This window comes from Acinonyx jubatus, chromosome E1 (genome assembly GCF_027475565.1).
Source record: "Acinonyx jubatus isolate Ajub_Pintada_27869175 chromosome E1, VMU_Ajub_asm_v1.0, whole genome shotgun sequence".
NCBI classification, from domain to species: Eukaryota; Metazoa; Chordata; class Mammalia; order Carnivora; family Felidae; genus Acinonyx; species Acinonyx jubatus.
Genome location: NC_069397.1, coordinates 33,978,664 through 33,996,703, shown reverse-complemented (window position 1 = coordinate 33,996,703; position 18,040 = coordinate 33,978,664). Strand labels below are relative to the sequence as shown.

General features: G+C 39.0%; 1 protein-coding gene across 7 annotated transcripts in view; it reads right to left on the bottom strand.

Annotated features, from left to right (window-relative positions):
* The window catches only part of SPAG9 (sperm associated antigen 9), a 129,022-nt gene that overhangs the window by 38,902 nt on the left and 72,080 nt on the right, over positions 1 to 18,040 (bottom strand). For all 7 annotated transcript variants that reach the window (XM_027034130.2, XM_027034132.2, XM_053211939.1 and 4 more), the window contains 2 exons: positions 5,843 to 6,047; positions 5,224 to 5,323 (listed from right to left, as the gene is read on the bottom strand). In XM_027034130.2, coding sequence (XP_026889931.1) covers positions 5,224 to 5,323; positions 5,843 to 6,047 — 305 coding nt within the window. The remainder of the gene's footprint in view (positions 1 to 5,223; positions 5,324 to 5,842; positions 6,048 to 18,040) is intronic.

Genomic DNA, 18,040 nt, shown 5'->3' with positions numbered 1-18,040 from the left:
TCTCATCAAATTTCACAGATACAATGACTGAAGAGGGGTGCCTGGGTGGCTCAGTCAGTTGAGCGTCTGACTTTAATTTCAGCTCGGGATCTCACAGTCGTGGGATCAAGCCCCACGCTGGGCTCTGTGCTGATAGCATGGAGCCCGCTTGGGATTCTCCCTCTCCCTCTGTAGGCCCCCCCACGCCCCCCCCCCCAACAGCATTCTCTCTCTCTCAAAATAAATAAATAAACATTTATAACAAAAGAAAACAAAAGAACAAAACAAAAATACAGGATGAAAATACAGAATGACAGCCAACAGAGCACTGTTCTGCGTGGCATCTGGCACTGTATAAGCGCCTTACCAAGAATGCCTTACTGAATCCTCGCACCTACTCTATAAAGGAGGCGCTATCATCCCAATTTTATAGAAGAGGAAACTAAAGAGATTTAGGAACTTGCCAAGATTGTCCAGCAAATGAGAGAAAGAGGCAGGATTCAAACCTAGACAGTCAGGTTTCAGAATGCATGATGTTAACTACCGTGTTATATGTTATCTGGGTATAACTTGGCATGGCCGTTTTATTTTTCTTTTAAGGGAAATTACAGAATCTATTAAAATTTATAATATAAATACCCACTGACCCAAAAAGCCAATGTCTAAAAAAATCATAAAAAAACCCTGTCATAAGAAGGAAATTACAAATGTAAAAGGATGATCAGAGTAGCATTCCTATAGTAGCTAAAATTGAAATGACCTAACTGATCATTAACAGGACAGAGGTAAGTTATGGATATACATAAAAGTTAAAGACTTTTAACTTTATAGTTAAAAACATCAAAGTAGAGCTTTACAAACTAAAGAAGCCCATTATATAGAGGTGCTTTTTGTTTTTGTTTTTTTAAAGCAAGTTACAAAACAGTGTATATATAAGCCCTTTATTGCAGGAATATGGAAGGAAATGGGGAAATGTTTGTGTGTGCACTAACATTATCCTGAACAGGATTTCTAGTTAAACTTGGTGGACTAGACATAGTAATTTGTGACCCAATAGGACATAGAAAATAGATAAAGAAATTGCAGCAGACGAAATGTGAACAAAATTCTGTTAAGATAGAAAACAGGCCAGTAACAGAAACTGATTTGACAGACCAGAAAAATCTGATAAGCCACTGGGGTTTAGGGAGGATTGAACACAGCACGTTGCCAGAACCTCTGAGAAGCCCAGGAATTGAAGGAACCAGCAATCTATAGACAGGTGCATGCAAGGGGGAGCCTAAAACAGAAGGGTGGGACAAAAGCACAAGAAACCCTATGACAGTGAGGTCCAATCCTCCGGAACAGTGACACCTCCCCCCCGCCCCCAGAGAACTCTTGCTTTTGGCTCAGGTCCTGATCTCAAGGTCATGAGATTGAGCCCCATGTCGGCATGGAGTCTGCTTAAGATTCTCTCTCCGTCTCTCTGCCCCCGCCCTGCTACTAACCTAAGCCTAAGCAAACAAAACAAAATCCCACTAGGGTTTTACTGAGTCCAGAAAAAACAAAGTTGTAAAAGAAAGTAAATGTAGTCAATATATTCTGTGGCTAAGCTGTGATCAGTATTTATATAGTCATGATGATTTAAATAATGAATGTTAATTTAACAAACACAGAGACAGAATTATATTGGGAGGATGAAAGGAAGGATGGTGATTTAAGGAGCTATCCTTGTCATCTTTCACTGTAAAGCCAACAGCTAGTATCAGCGTTTTTAAAATCTGGTTCTTTGGGGCACCTGGGTGGCTCAGTCAGTTAAGCATCCGACTTCAGCTCACGTCATGAACTCACTGTTCATGGGTTCAAGCCCCATTTCGGGCTCTGTGCTGACAGCTCAGAGCCTGGAGCCTGCTTCAGATTCTGTGTCTCCCTCTCTCTCTGTTCCTCCCCTGCTCTCACTCTCTGTCTCTGTCTCTCTCTCTGTCAAAAAAAAATAAATAAAGATTTAAAAAAATTTTTTAATTACAAAAATAAAATAAAATCAGGTTCCTCATTTGATCCACAGAATACAGAAAGTGATTTGAGTGACTGTTGTCTCCATTCTAGATGCACAGGAGTGTAGCTAATTCATTAGCACAAGGGATGCCCTGGGGCATTAGGACTTAATTTTCTCACAGAATCTCAGCTGAGAAACAGAAGGAGCAAGGAAGAGAACCATAAGGATGTGATTCCGATACCTGAAGAAAAATGGCAAAAGAGAACTAAGACGTGGCTGCCGCCACACCACAGCCTCAGCTGTGCCGAAGCCCAAGTTCTCCATGGACAACCTGTGAAGGCCGCTCTAGTGAGGTCAATTGGGGCTCAACATGCTGGGGGAGAGTTGAGCTCAACACTGACCTGCCCCACAAGAAGGTTGGTATCAATTCCGAGCACAGCATGGACACTCGCTGGAGACCCTGGGAAAACAGGCAAAGCTGTTTCCCACCTCGGCCCCAAGTAGCAAGGGCCTGGATCCCTGCTCCCAGGACGGACCAAAGGGGGCATGACGCTGATCCCTCTCCTGCCTTCTAGACAGACCTGGGGCCTGGCAGTCCTGCCCAGCAAGGGGAGTTCCTACAGAGAGCCTTCCTTGCCCTGTTCATTTCCCCAGAAAAGTTGAGCCACTTTTGTTGGGGCAGGGGGTGGGGGGTGGGAGGAGAGAAAAAGATAATGAAGAAGAGAGAGACACTGCCTACTGGGAATGGGACTGAGGGGTGGGCAGGGGCAAGGGACTACTACTGCCCTTCAAATTTTGTATTATTACCACTTGACCTTAATACTGCATACATGTATGAGTCTAATAAAAATATTTTTAACTTTTACAGAGGTTCAGAATGACAAAAGCACACAAGTGCTTATAAGCAGCAGCATCTCCTAGGTTAGGAGAGGACAAATAAAAAGCAAATTTCACTTTTTACACTCTGCATTGTTTACACCTTTAAATAAACAGTAAGGAAAAGATGTTTTTGGGAATGCAAGCTGGTGCAGCCACTCTGGAAAACAGTATGGAGGTGTCTCAAAAAAACTAAAAATAGAACTACCCTACGACTCAGCAATTGCACTACTAGGCATCTATCCAAGGGATACAGGTGTGCTGTTTCGAAGGGACACATGCACCCCCATGTTTGTAGCAGCACTATCAACAATAGCCAAAGTATGGAAAGAGCCCAAATGTCCATCGATTGATGAATGGATAAAGAAGATGTGGTATATACATACAATGGAGTATTACTCGGCAATCAAAAAGAATGAAATCTTGCCATTTGCAACTATGTGGATGGAACTGGAGGGTATTATGCTGAGTGAAATTAGTCAGTCAGAGAAAGACAAAAATCGTATGACTTCACTCATATAAGGACTTTAAGAGAAAAAACAGATGAACATAAGGGAAGGGAAACAAAAATAATATAAAAACAGGGAGGGGGGACAAAACAGAAGAGACTCATAAATATGGAGAACTGAGGGTTATTATAGAGGTTGTGGGAGGGGGGATGGGCTAAATGGATAAGGGACACTAAGGAACCTACTCCTGAAATCATTGTTGCACTATATGCTAATTTGGATGTAAATTTTAAAAAATAAAAAATTAAATTAAAAAAAGAAAAGAAAATTAAATTAAAAAAAAAAAAAAGGACACAGTCTTTGAAATCAGAGTCTTAGATTGAATGCCAGCTCCACTTGCTAACTTGGTAATCTTGGGCAAGTTACTATACAATTCTGAGCTTCCTTGACTGTTAAATGGGGATAAAGATATTTACTTCATAAGGTTGCAATTAAAACTATATTAAATGAGGAACACCTGGGTGGCTCAGTTGGTTGAGCGTCCAACTTTGGCTTAGTCACGATCTCACGGCTTGTGAGTTTGAGCCCCGCATCAGGCATTGTGCTGAACAGAGCAGAGCCTGCTTGGGATTCTTGCTCTCTCTCAAAATAAATAAACTATATATATATATAATATATTATATAAATATATATATTTATATATGTATATGTATTATATTATATAAATATATATATTTATATATGTTTATATAAATACATATATATAAAATATTAAATGAGGATAATGACAATACCACCTAACATTTTATTAAAGTAGGCCCTTTGCCAATGATTTAACATACATTTACTTCTCACAATCATCTTAAGTATTATCAGAATTCTTTCCTTTTTTTTTTTTTTAATTTTTTAATGTTTATTTACTTTTGAGAGAAAGAGAGAGACAGAGGCGTGAGTTGGCGAGGGGCAGAGAGAGGGAAACATAGAATTTGAAGCAGGCTCCAGGCTCTGAGCTGTCAGCACAGAGCCCGACACAGGGCTCGAGTTCATGGACGACTGGAATTCATGGACTGCTAGATCATGACCTGAGCTGAAGTCAGACGCTTAACCAACTGAGCCACCCAGGCACCCCAGAATTCTCTTTTATGGATGAAAAAATATATCTCAGATTCAAATCCAAGGCAGTATTTGAACCCACATAGTCTTACTCTAGGTTCACGCTTTTAACCATGACTGCAGTGATCAATCAATGGTAATTTTACAGTCATTATTATTAAAGGATAAATGTTATGGATGAAATTAGGAGAAGGGAAGTAGCTCCTGTGTGACATTCTTGAACATCCATATGCTTTAGACGACCTTGATTAAGATTTAGATGACACATAACAGTTCTCTTGCCACCACTAAACAGCCTCCCCATGTAAAATGAGACTGATTTCTTCCAATAATGATAGCATTACAGTTTAGGGGGTGGGGGGAGTCGTTTTTGTTTTTGAGTAGGCTCCAACGCCCAGCACGGGGCTTGAACTCACGACCCTGAGATCAAGAGCCATATGCTCCACCAATTGAGCCAGCCAGGCACCCTGAAATCATTTTTTAAGGGGGTACATAATCGTTTTCCTGATCTGGGGGAAGGAACAAAGTTTGCTCAAATTGTTACTTCCCCTACTCCTGTTTCTGTTTCCTCAAATTCCAGAAAGTATTGGTTACACCTTGGCTGTCTTTTTCCCCTGTCCTTCCGTATGTTTCTAACCCCTGATGCTGCAATGGCAACATTTCACAAAATATTTAAACCATTTCAAAAGTGGAAACTGGAATATAATACCAACATTTCTTCAGCAAAACATTTGAATGCATTTTTTCTGCCCAGAGACCAGAGAACAACAGTATGCTTCTGGGAGAGGGGAAAAGGAAGGATAAGATGTCTTAATTTAACATTTACGGTACCTTGAGCCTTTATATCCACTGAGATCTTTGTCCATATCCAACTCAGGAGTGGATTCAATGATTGCTTGAACTTCTGACTTCTCTTCATTTTCAGCAGAACCTTAGGAAAAGGACAAGATGACATAAATAATGCATATATCACATACTGCCCCTAATATAAAAATCCTGTTGCTTTAATGGTTGTAAATTCATCATTTCAACATAAAAAAATTTTAAGGAGTGGGTTCTAGGAAACATGGGGTTAGACAACATGTCATATATTCAATTAACAGTCAATATCAGAAACCGGTTTGTTTTGGGTTTCTTGGGACACAGTCCATTGCATCCCAGGCCAGAACGCCTTGTTTTTGTTTTTTACTAACTAAGGAGTGAAACACAGAGAAATTAAAGATGAAGACTTATGATCTAAGGCCAGGGGCAGAAAAAGACTGTTCTCCTGCGTTTCAGGCTCCCGAAACCCAGCTGTCCAAAATTTTATTTGATCATCACCTCTTTTCAGCTTATTTACAATTGAAGATAATTTTATAACTCTAAAGCAGTAACACTCCTAAAATGTATCTTTTCATACCCACATGATCTTTTCCAGAAAGTAACTGAGGTAAGAACTGAGGTCACTTACCTGTTGATACATTTCTAGTTTCTTGAGCTACCTGTACTTCAATATGCTTGCTTATCTCTGACTTATTTGGTGTATCTGCAGCCTTCACAAATCCTTCATTATCTTCCTTTAAGGGAGTATCCGTAGGAATTACTGCCACATCTGACGCAGCTGTTGATGGAGTGGTAGCTTTAGATCCTCCTTGGCTAACATCAGAAAGTTCATCCTACAAAATAAAAAGAATTATGGTAAAATCTTTAAATGATTCATTTACTTTAAACCGTTTTCTTAAATGGGTTAAGGAAAAGACTTACAGAGAGAAAATTCTATTAAAAAATCAGTAACAGTCACTGACTGAAGGGCACCCAGGTGGCTCAGTTGGTTAAGCATCCAACTTGGGCTCAGGTCATGATCTCACAGTTTGTGAGCTGGAGCCTTGTGTCAGGCTTTGTGCTGACAGCTGAGAGCCTGGAGCCTGCTTTGGATCCTGTGTCTCCCTCTTTCTTTGACCTCCCCTGCTCACCCCGTCTCTCTCTCTCAAAAATAAATAAACATTAAAGAAAAAAAAAAAAGACTTAGTGAAGTGCTTACACATACTAAGTATTTAAAGTGTTAGCAATTATTACAATTTATAACAATACACTCTGCACAACTCTGAGAGTTCTGAAACACATGGCCTAAGGCAAAAGTATAAATAAACGTAACTTAAAAAATTAAATTATGCTATGGTGGGGGATGATCTTTAGTGACTTTTATTTCTCCCTTTAAAATGCTATCCTTTTTAACTATTAAAGAACGTTGTTAAAAACTAACAATATACCAAGCAAAATTAAAGCATACTCTAAGCTTTGTATTACACCATCTGAGAGATTTAGGTTGGTTTTGGTGCTGAGAAGTCAGAGTGTGCTCAAATTCAAATTTAAAACTCTACCCAAGTATAAGAAAGCATTTTTGTCATACGGTCAACTACTGGTGCTATGGTGGACAGAAATTACAATGAAAGCAATCACACTTGGAGAACTTTATCACCAAAACTCTTAGCTTTACAACATTAAAACATTTTCACCTTCATTATCATCTCCTAATATTAATTTGCTATCATGAATTTTGATGTAGTACAAATTTCACTACCAAGAGTGGCTGAACAAATATAAAACCAATTACCAGATGAGAATATAGACTTACGTAAATTGTATTTGCTGTGGCAAATCAAGAGCTCTTTGTCCAGAAGATGTGGTGTATATATACAATGGAATATTATTCAGCCATAAAAAAATAATTAAATCTTGCCATTTGCGACAACATGGATGGAGCTAGAGAATATTATGCTAAGTGAAATAAGCCAGTCAAAGAAAGACAAATACCATATGATTTCAGTCATATGTGGAATTTAAGAAACAAATGAACAAAGTGGTGAGGGGGAAACAAACTGAAAACCAGACACTTCACTATCCTGAACAAAAACATGGGTCGCAGAGGGGAGGTGGGTGGAGGGATGGGTGAAATAGATGAAGGGGATCAATGAGTATACTCATCTTGATGGGCACTGAGGAGTATATGGAACTGTTGAGCCACTCTCTCATACACCTGAAACTACTATAACACTGTCAGTCTCAAATATAACACTGAAACTAAATATTTATAAATAACTGACATTATATGACTGAATATATATATACATATATGTGTGTGTGTGTGTGTGTGTGTGTGTGTGTGTGTGTATATAAACTGAATAAATAACTGAAATTAAAGTTTAAAAAAAGTTCTTTATCCCTTCCACAGTGTCCTGCCCTCAACTCTTCATCCCTATCCCAGGCTCTGAGGGTTGTTGTTATTTTTTTCCCCTGATTTTTGTTTGTAAATGATGAGACGTAAAACATCACAGAATGTGAATGCCACTCCAGCATGAGTTACCCATTTAAGAGTCTGCGTATCGTGGCTCTATTGGTGGGCTTGAGCTCTAACACATGGTTAAAACCCAAGTGTTTGCCAATGATGTTCATCCCAGAAAATGCGTGCTATTCTCCACATTTATTTATTTTTGAAAGACAGAGAGACACGGAGTGTGAGTGGGGGAGGGGCGCGACACAGAATCTGAAGCAGGCTCCAGGCTGAGCTGTCAGCACAGTTTGCAGGGCTCAAACCCACAAACCATGAGATCATGACCTGAGTTGAAGTCGGATGCTTAACCAACAGAGCCACCCAAGCGCCCCTACATATATATACTTCTAAAGAAAGAGTGTACATATGACATAATTTGTAACAGCAAAAAACTGCAATCAACTTAAATGCTTCAAAACAGATTAAGCAAATTACACCATATCCATATAAGAGACTAATATGCAGCAATTAAAAACTGTGTTGTAGAAGGGTACTTCCTGAAATGGAAAATTTTCAAAATATTTTGCAAATGAGACTGGGAATTGAAAGAATTCAGTGCAGGGGTGCCTGGGAGGCTCAGCCTGTTAACCATCTGATTCTCGATTTTGGCTCAGGTCATGATCTCACGGTTATACGATTGAGTCCCTCAGCACGGAGACTGCTTGAGATCCTCTCTCTCCCTCTGTGTCCCTCCACCACTCACGTGCACACATGTGCACACGCACACTCTCTCTCTCTCTTTCAAAAACCAAAACAGAACAAAAGAACAATTCAGTACAGTATGAGCAATTTAAAAAAATATGGCTAGAAAAAGCTCTGTTACAACAATGATTTTGATAGTGGTTGCGACTGGGTAGTTGGATAATGAGTGATTTTTGCTTTTCCTTTTGCCCTTGTTGACATATATATATGTATGTACACACACATATATATACATACATATATGCATATACATGTAAGTAGAAAAAATTACAAAACTTAGAATATAAATCTATATATGTAGTCTCAAACTTCTAGCTATATAAAGTGGCTACAGATAACAGGTAAAAAAACTTTTTACTGCTTTTAATATTTCTCAGTTCCTAAATTTTTTAACGGTAGGCACGCATTACTATCATAAAAAGGAAAAAAGTAAATTAAGTTTAAAATCAATTTGAATTGGGGCGTCTGGGTGGCTCAGTCAATTGAGCATCCGACTTTGGCTGAGGTCATGATCTCGTGGTCTGTGAGTTTGAGCCCCGCGTCGGGCTCTGTGCTGACAGCTCAGAGCCTGGAGCCTGCTTCAGCTTCTGTGTCTCCCTCTCTCTTCCCCCCGCCCCCCGCCCCCCATGCTCTGTCTCTCTCTGTCAAAAAAAAAAAAAAAAAAAAAAAAAAATTAAAAATTTTTTTTAAAAAATAAAATAAATTTGAATTAGTATAACTAGATGGAAGTTATCTTTCACTTTGGAAGAAAGTTTTGAGAAAACCATTCATACTACTAATGAATTGAGAGCTATCCATTCATTACTGCCTTGTAAGTTTAAGATAACTGCTTATCTGTCACCTGAAGTGCAACACTAAATAACCACATGCTGATAAAATTAGCTATAATGTGGAGAGCCTGGGTGCCTCAGTCTGTTAAAGGTCCAACTCTTGGTTTTGACTCTGGACATGATGCCACAGTTCATGAGATGGAGCCCTGGGTCAGCAAGAGTTGGACACTTAAACAAGTGAGCCACCCAGGCACCCCACAAAGAAAATGTTTTATATTTGTCATGGGCTATCCAAATAACATGAGGTTTTTTTATCTGTAACTTACTTCCCTTTTATACTTTTACCATATAAAAATATTTTACACTCATTAAAATAGCTCACTGTGTGGGCTGTACTTCTGGATCTCAGGGACACAGCATGAGAGCTGAGGAGGGAAAAGCTGTGAATTTCAGGGGACAGTTTTCAAAAGTGGCATTTCTTGTTGGTCCCCCAAGCAGTGGTGACATAAAGCTCCTGAGATTAGTAAAAGCACTGACAGGAAAAGTATCTGCTACAGTGTTTGCTTGGAGGCACCATATTCTTTTAAAGAAAAAAATTTTTTTAATGTTTATTTTTGAGACAGAGGAAGACAGAGCACAAGTGGGGGTTGGGGCAGAGAGAGAGGGAGACACAGAATCTGAAACAGGCTCCAGGCTCTAAGCTGTCAGCACAGAGCCCGATGCGGGGCTTGAACCCACGAACCGTGAGATCATGACCTCACCCGAAGTCGGACGCTTAACCGACTGAGCCACCCAGGTGCCCCTGGAGGCACAATATTCTTACACTGCACCTACTACAAAAGAAATTATGAAATTCTGTCACTAACAAGGCCTCCAACTAAGATACAGTGAAGAAAGACCAGCCTAAATCTTAACCTGTTAAAAGATAAAACACATCACTTTTGGTCAACAGTAGGTTCATAAGATAGCATATGCAAAATGAGAGAAAATTCTTATTAGAACCTAATGGAAACTGGGAGCATTTATATAAATTATTCAATATAAAGTTGTTACAGGGGAGTTGCATGCTATTATTTGACATTCAGTCTGTGACTTGTGGAGACTTCCAATTCCTATTTTATACCAGTCATTTGCCAAGTTGTACTGTTTTAGCTAATGGTCTTTTTTTTTTTTAAGTGTTTATTTAAATTCCAGTGAGTTAATATACAGTGTAATATTAGTTTCAGGTGTAGAATATAGTGATTCAACACTTCCATACATCACCAAGTGCTCATCACAACAAGTGTACCCCTTAATCCCCATCACCTATTTAACCTACCCACCTCCCTTCTGGGAACCATCAAGTTTGTTCTTTTTTTCCCCCCTTGCTCATTTGTTTTGTTTTCTAAATTCCACATATGAGTGAAATCATATGGTATTTGTCTTTCTCTGACTGACTTGTTTTGTTTAGAATTATACTCTCTAGCTCCATCCATGTCTTTGCAAATGGTAAGATTCATTCTTTTTTATGGATGAGTACTATTCCAGTGTGTGTGTGTGTGTGTGTGTGTGTGTGTGTGTGTGTGTGTGTGTGTGTGTATGCATATATATACCACATCTTTATCCATTCATCAGTCGATGGACACTTAGGCTGCTTCTATAGTTTGGCAATTGTAGATAATGCTGCTATAAACAGTGGGGTGCATGTTACCCTTTGAATTAGTATTTTTGTATTCTTTGGGTAGATACCGAGTAGTGCAAATTGCTGGATGATCGGGTAGTTCTATTTTTAAATGTTTGAGGAACCCCCATACTGTTTTCCAGAATGCCTGAACCAGTCTGCACTCCCACCAACAATGCACGAGGGTTCCCCTTTCTCTGCACCCCTGCCAACACCCGTTGTTTAGCTAAGTCTCAATTACAATTGCCTCTTTATGTGAAGACCACTGCCCTACCAATTCCAATTACCTGGTGTCCTTAACACATCCTCTTCAAACATGTGGCACTGGGTGCCTTACATGGTTGTCAAATCTCTATCAAATGTACTGATTTTGTAACCCATTTCCCCCCTCCAGTTTTTACTGGATTCTCACATTGTAGGCTGAGCATGTCACTGGAGAATGTCCACAAAAAGAAGGACGCTGATTTGGGATTCCAGTGCTATGCCTATAGGGGAACGGTGCTCTGATGCATATTAAATTGTGTTTTAATAGAATAGGCGTCCTTCAAAGATGTTATGTGAACAGGCAAAAAGCACAAAAAGATGCTCAACGTTACTAATCATCAGAGAAATACATATCAAAACTACAATATTACCTCACACTCATTAGGATGGCTATCAAAACAAACAAACAGAAAACAACAAGAGTTGGTGAGATGTGGAGAAATTAGAACCCTTGTACACAGTTTGTGGGATTATACAATGGTACACCTGCCCTGGAAACAGTGTGGTATTTCCTCAGAAAATTAAAAACAGAACTGCCACATGATCAATCCAGTAATACCCCTTCCAGATATACATCCAAAAGAACTGAAAGCAGAATCATGAAGAGATACTTGCTCACCCATGTTCATAGCAGCATTATTCAAAATAGCCAAGAGGTTGAAGACCCAAATGTCCATCAAGAGATGAACGGACACATCAAATGCGGTCTATATAGACAATGGAGTATTTATTATTCAGCCTTAAAAAGAAAGGAAATCCTGAAACATACTACAACGGAGATGAATCTTGAGGACATTATGCTAAGTGAAATAAGCCAGTCACAAAAGACAAATACCACATGATTCCACATAGATGAGTACCTAAAGTAGTCCAACTCATAGAAGAGAAAGTAGAATGGTGGTTACTGGAGCTGGGAGGAGGGGGAACGAGCGACTTGTTTAATAGGTATAGAGTTTCATATTTGCAAGACGAAAAACCTCTGGAGATCTGTCTCGCAACCATGTGAATATTCTTAAAATGGCTGAACTGTGTACTTTAAAAAATGAGTAAGATGGTAAATTGTGTTGTTGGTTTTTTTTTTTAATTTTTATTATAGTCTGTAGAGATACAGACTATGAGAGAGGGAGACACAGAATCCGAAGCAGGCTCCAGGCTCTGAGCTGTCAGCGCAGAGCCCGATGCGGGACTTGAACTCACAACTGTGAGATCATGACCTGAGCTGAAGTCAGACGCTTAACTCAGGCACCCCGAGTAAGATGGTAAATTGTATACTGTATGTATTTTACTACACACAAAAGAAAACAGGTGTCATTACTTTTAGCTTCACTTGAGATACCATGGCGAAAGCTATCTGGTCTTTGTGCCCTTTTCTTACTGGTTTTAGAGATCAGGCTAAAAGTCTACAAGCCTTTAGATAGAAAATATTTTCAGTTGTTCCATTCATCAAACGCCTCCCTCGTGTGCTCAGTCCTGTACAGAATACATAGGTCATGTGTTAGTCCCCACTGCCCCATAAGTATTTATGTTCTGAGACACTGTAAGTTTACAATTACTGAAGATAAATTATTCCACGAAGGACAACTTGGAAATGTCCAGTGTTTTCCTAAGTAGCCTGCTTGACTTCATCTGAAATAAACCAAATAAAAGTGCAAGCAACTCTGTTACATAAGTCTGTCTTTTTTTTTTTTTAATGTTTATTTACTTAGGGGGGAGAGAGAGAGAGAGAGAGAGAGAGAGACAGCACTAGCATGCGTGCGCCAGCCAGCAGGGGGGAGGGGCAGAGACAGAGAAGAGAGAGACTCCCAAGCAGGCTCAGTCCCACAGACCTCGAGATCACGACCTGAGCCAAAATCAAGAGTCAGATGCCCAACTGATCGAGCCACCCAGGCGCCCCCTAAGTCTGTCTTTTGGAGTCAAAGATTTTTAAGTCTAATGAAAGTAAAGACAAAATTACAAGAGGTAACCAGCTCCATGAATCCCCACTATAACACTTATCACCTTATATTTTAATTTTTATGTTTACATTTCTTTCTCCACAAGTAAAAGTGAAATGTCTAAAGCAGTGGTTCTTAAGCTCTTTTGATTTACAACTCTCTGTATGGCATAAGAGAAACACAAAATTCTGTGTGTACATTTATTTTCTGGAAAGTTTCATAACTTTGATTCTTAAAGGAGCGTGTGACCCAAAGAAACACTGAGGACCTTAACTCTAGACACAGTTAGATGGACTAACTCTAGATGTTAATTATACTTTGGGTTTAAGAAAATTCTGATTACTAAAGGAGAAGTATGAATGTCTTGGCCCTGAGGATATTTCTGAACAAAGGGGGCGCTGTTTCACGGTCACTGAGAGATGAAGGGCTTCCATGGACCTGGGTGAGTAGTGGGTAGCAGAGAATCTTATTTGTTGTCCTAACCTATCCCCAGTGCCCAGCATATCAAGACTGACGTGAAGAAGGCTCACAACAGTTGTTTAGTCAATAAAGCCGAATGGTGCCCTGATTGAAGCTAAAGAAATCTGCTCAACTAGGGAGGCAGCCCACGGGAAAATGACACGCTGGGGCAGTCTCCAGGATACATACAAGTTATGTCCATTCTGTCCCGAGGAAGGCATCTGCAAATTTGTACAGGGGTATCTGTATGTTTCTTACCTAGGAAATGGATAGATGGAAATAGGCTGAATTTCCATAGGATTTACTTATATTTTCTCTCCTTTATTTTAAAACACTGGCTTTAGGGGAGGAATAATTTATAGATTACAATAAAGCCCTAGCAACCACTGGAGTTTCTCCTGTATTTCAGTGAAAAACATCAGTAGTCTTGAGAACAGCAGATGAGTAAATAACCAATAGTTAATCGCTTTTGTTTACTTTCTGTAAAGTGATCTGAAACACCATTCTCACATTCTGTTCTACAGCCTTCAGAGGTTCAGGACCACTCCTGGGAAGAAGGAAATATTATACAAGAGATAACAAGATCATGTATTTACTGGGTATATCTGGCTTGCTCTACCTCTCAGGATAATAAGATCTCTGTAACCTACTGTTGTTGTTGTTGTTGTTGTTGTTGTTGTTGTTGTTGTTTGGGGCTTTTTTTTTAATGTTTATTTATTTTTGAGAGAGAGCAAGTGAGCAGGGGAGGGACAAAGAAAGAGGGGGACACAGGATCCACAGTGGATCCACAGCCAGCTCTGTGCTGAGAACCTGATGTGGGACTCAAACTCATGAACCACAAGAGCATGACCTGAGCCAAAGTTGGATGCTTAACCGAACGAGCCACCCAGGTGCTCCATAATCTACTCTGTTAAAATGAGGGTTTGGGGGCTTTGTTTTAATTTGATTTAAAAACACCTCCTTAAGCCTCTAGTTTAAAAGATAATCATGGCTCAGAAATCAGCACTTGGATCATGTCTTACCTAACTCTTTACCAATAAATGGCACACCATTTAATCCTTTTGTCTTTTCACACAACTCTGAAACCCTCCTGAAATCTATTCTAATCATCTTGCATACTTAACATGCAAAACATTCCAGTACACTTGGAAATGTTTACTCCACCCTCCTCTCATCCCACTACCATATCTGAAACTGTTAGATATCACTAATAATCGAAGGATGACCAAGATTGAAATCCTTTTTCACAAAAACAACTATTTGTTCATTTTCTTTGTTTCTATCTCTACATTTGCCCTCTATAAGACAAGTGTTTCTCTCAAACACAAAGCAACCATAAGCTTTAAATATTCTTGGTCTGGAAATTCATCAAAGTGTTTTTCAAAGCCTAAAATACGGCTGCTAGCTCTCTGTTAATTCTCTCAAAAAGCCATAGATTATCAAGGCATGATTCACTTTATAAAAAACACACCGCCTTTCAATGTTTGTTATATGATCTTTGACTCTGGGTCATCATCATCTTTAACCCTTCTCAACTGTTCAATTTATCAAAAGCTGGCAGGGGGGTGGGGTGGGGGTGGCTTTGGGTGGCTCTCTATCAAAATGGAAAAACTGTGAACACACATTTTTTAATAAAAAACAAACAGCAAACTACAGGAAAATACTTAGGAGTATATAGCCATTTATCTTACAAAGATATTATAAGTATGTATTATCTATGTGCATATATAAAAAAAAAGGTCTAAGGACAGATATACCAACGATTCACAATGACTACAGAAAAGTAGGGAATTTAGACTTGGAGAAACTTTAGTCTAGATTCATCAATATTATTTAAAATTGGGAAATTGAGTTAATATTTAAAAATTATGAATCCTGTTTGATAAAATATTTGGACACAGAGAGCACCTTAGTAATATTTCTAGTATCTGGTATAGTGGGTACTAAATAAATACTTTTTTTTTAAATTTTAATATTTATTTATTTTTGAGAGAGGGAGACAAAGACAGAGACAGAGACAGAGACAGAAACTGAAGCAGGCTCCAGGCTCTGAGCTGCCAGCACAGAGCCTGACGTGGGGCTCAAATCCACAAACCGTGAGATCATGACCTGAGCCAAGTTCGAACACTTAACCAACTGAGCCACCCAGGCACCCAATAAATACTTTTTAACACAAAAAGCAAAGTACTCGGTTTTCAACATGAAATTATTAGTTATTTTTCCTATTCTAAAAGCTTGTCTAAACATTAAATATCAATAAGAATATAATAAATACTTATGTGCCAATTACTTCCAAAGAAGCCATCTTTGATGCAAGCTTTAAAAAACCATAATTTTCAAATGGTATTATTTATATTTTTACCAATTTTCATTCTCAACATACATTAGCACCTTGGTCAACACACTACCCGGTAAATATGCCAAAAAGAAAAAAAATCTCACTTCAAACACCCACTAAGAAGGAACTGATTCCATTTTCCCTTCTCAAGCAAGATTTTATTTTATTTTATTTTTTTTTTACATCTATTTATTGTTGAGAGACAGAGTGAGATAGAGCACATGCTGGCAAAGGACAGAGAAAGAAGGAGACACAGAATCTGAAGCAGGCTCCAGGCTCTGAGCTGTCAGCACAGAGCCCGATGCGGGGCTAGAACCCACAAACCGTGAGATGATGACCTAAGCCGAAGTCAGTCACTTAACCAACTGAGCCACCCAGGCGCCCCTCTCCAAGCAAGATTTTAAAGGGGGAGAACGTATATACCTTACAATTTTGTCAGTTGTACCTCAGTAAAGACGAAGGAATGGATGAACATACATACATACAAATAAATAAATAAATAGGGAGAAAGTACTGAAGATTAAAAGCAGTAAATTTTCCATCTTTTATTCTCCTCGAACCCCAACCATCAGCTGTGGCTGGTTCCTGAACTTATCATATGAGGATATAAGTGAGGAAAAAAGCTTATATACAATAAATGAAGTTACAGAAGAAATTCCTTATCCTTTGTCACAAGCAAAATCATGAAATATACAACATATAATCCATTTTTCTTAAAATTGTATTTTATTTTACCCTATTCTAAACACTAATACAAAAATCCAAAAGGAGGTAATATATAGTGTAAACAAATGGAAAAACACAACATAAGCATCAAAGAAATGCTACAGGCAATCACGTTTCAATCAACAAGCACATTCAATCCCTGAGCAGCAGTGAACTGTAGTGAGGGGACACAGAAAAACAAAAGAGCGGGGGGCATCTGCTGGTGCCAGAAAGGAAGTGAAAGATACATAAGTCAACCTGGAAAAAGCTCCCCAATTCCAAAGCTGTAACAATTTGAGTAACAAAATAAATGATAGCACTAGATAACCCACAGAATAAAATAAATATCCGTGAGTTCAAACAAGGAAGGAAGGAAGGAAGGAAGGAAGGCAGGCAGGCAGGCAGAAGGGAGGAAGGGGCTCACCCTCACAGAAGAATTAAAGTTAATGTAGAATGGATGAAGAAAACAGAAAATAAGCTTTGGATCACTACAGTAATGACTGTAAGATCCAGTGACGGATACTAAAATAAGTAGCTGAAAGTTTGAAGAGAAACGGGATATTTGCACAGTCTCCGAGGAGATCCCCCAAGACACTTATGAACTATAAAGGGAAAAACAGCAACGACGGTGGAGAAAGCCAACACACAGCAGCTACACCAAGCAATCTAAGTTAGTCACCACTAAGGCACACTGCTTCTGCGGCATTCTTGTCAAAACATATAACCTCAATCTAATCACGAAAAATCACCAGAGAAGCTCAAACGGTGGGACATTTTACAATATAATTAACCAATACTCTTCACGCCTCAGGGTCAAGACTGAGGAACTGTCACATGTTGGAAGAGATTGGGGACACTTAACTCAGTGCAAGGTGGGAAGCTGGACTGGATCCTGAACCAGAAGACAGTAGTGGAAAAACTGGTAAAATCCTAATATAAGTCTACAGTTTAGCTAATGATATTGTACCCATGTCAACTGTCTGTTTTAATAATTGTATATACTATGGTTAGTTAACACTTGATGATGGGTGATGGGTAACCGGGAATTCTGTACTGCTTTAGCAATTTTTCTGAAAGTCTAAAATATTTCAAAATGAGAAGTTAAAAAAAAACTGAGCCCTTTAACTGTTTAGATATTTTTAACTACACACATTTTATAGTAGGAATCTTTAATCACAAAAGATTACAGGATAAGGTTCAACTACTATACAAATTCAAGTTTGGAAAAAGTGAAGAAATAGGAACTAAATGGTCAACCACAAATGGAGGAGGATGGAAGATTCTTCTGCACAAGAATGCTGGCTCTGTTACCATTTCCTGTTCTGTATGCTAAGCACATCCCCTGAAGAATGCAGCCACACACTGACCACTGGCTGGCTTCACATACCAAACCCTGCTAACAAGAGCTTTTCACAGCAGTCCAAAAGTATTTCAAGTCATATGGTTTTAAAAGAACTCTTAAACTTTTGACAAGTAGGTCCCCCTCCAATTGCTTTTTATTTTAAA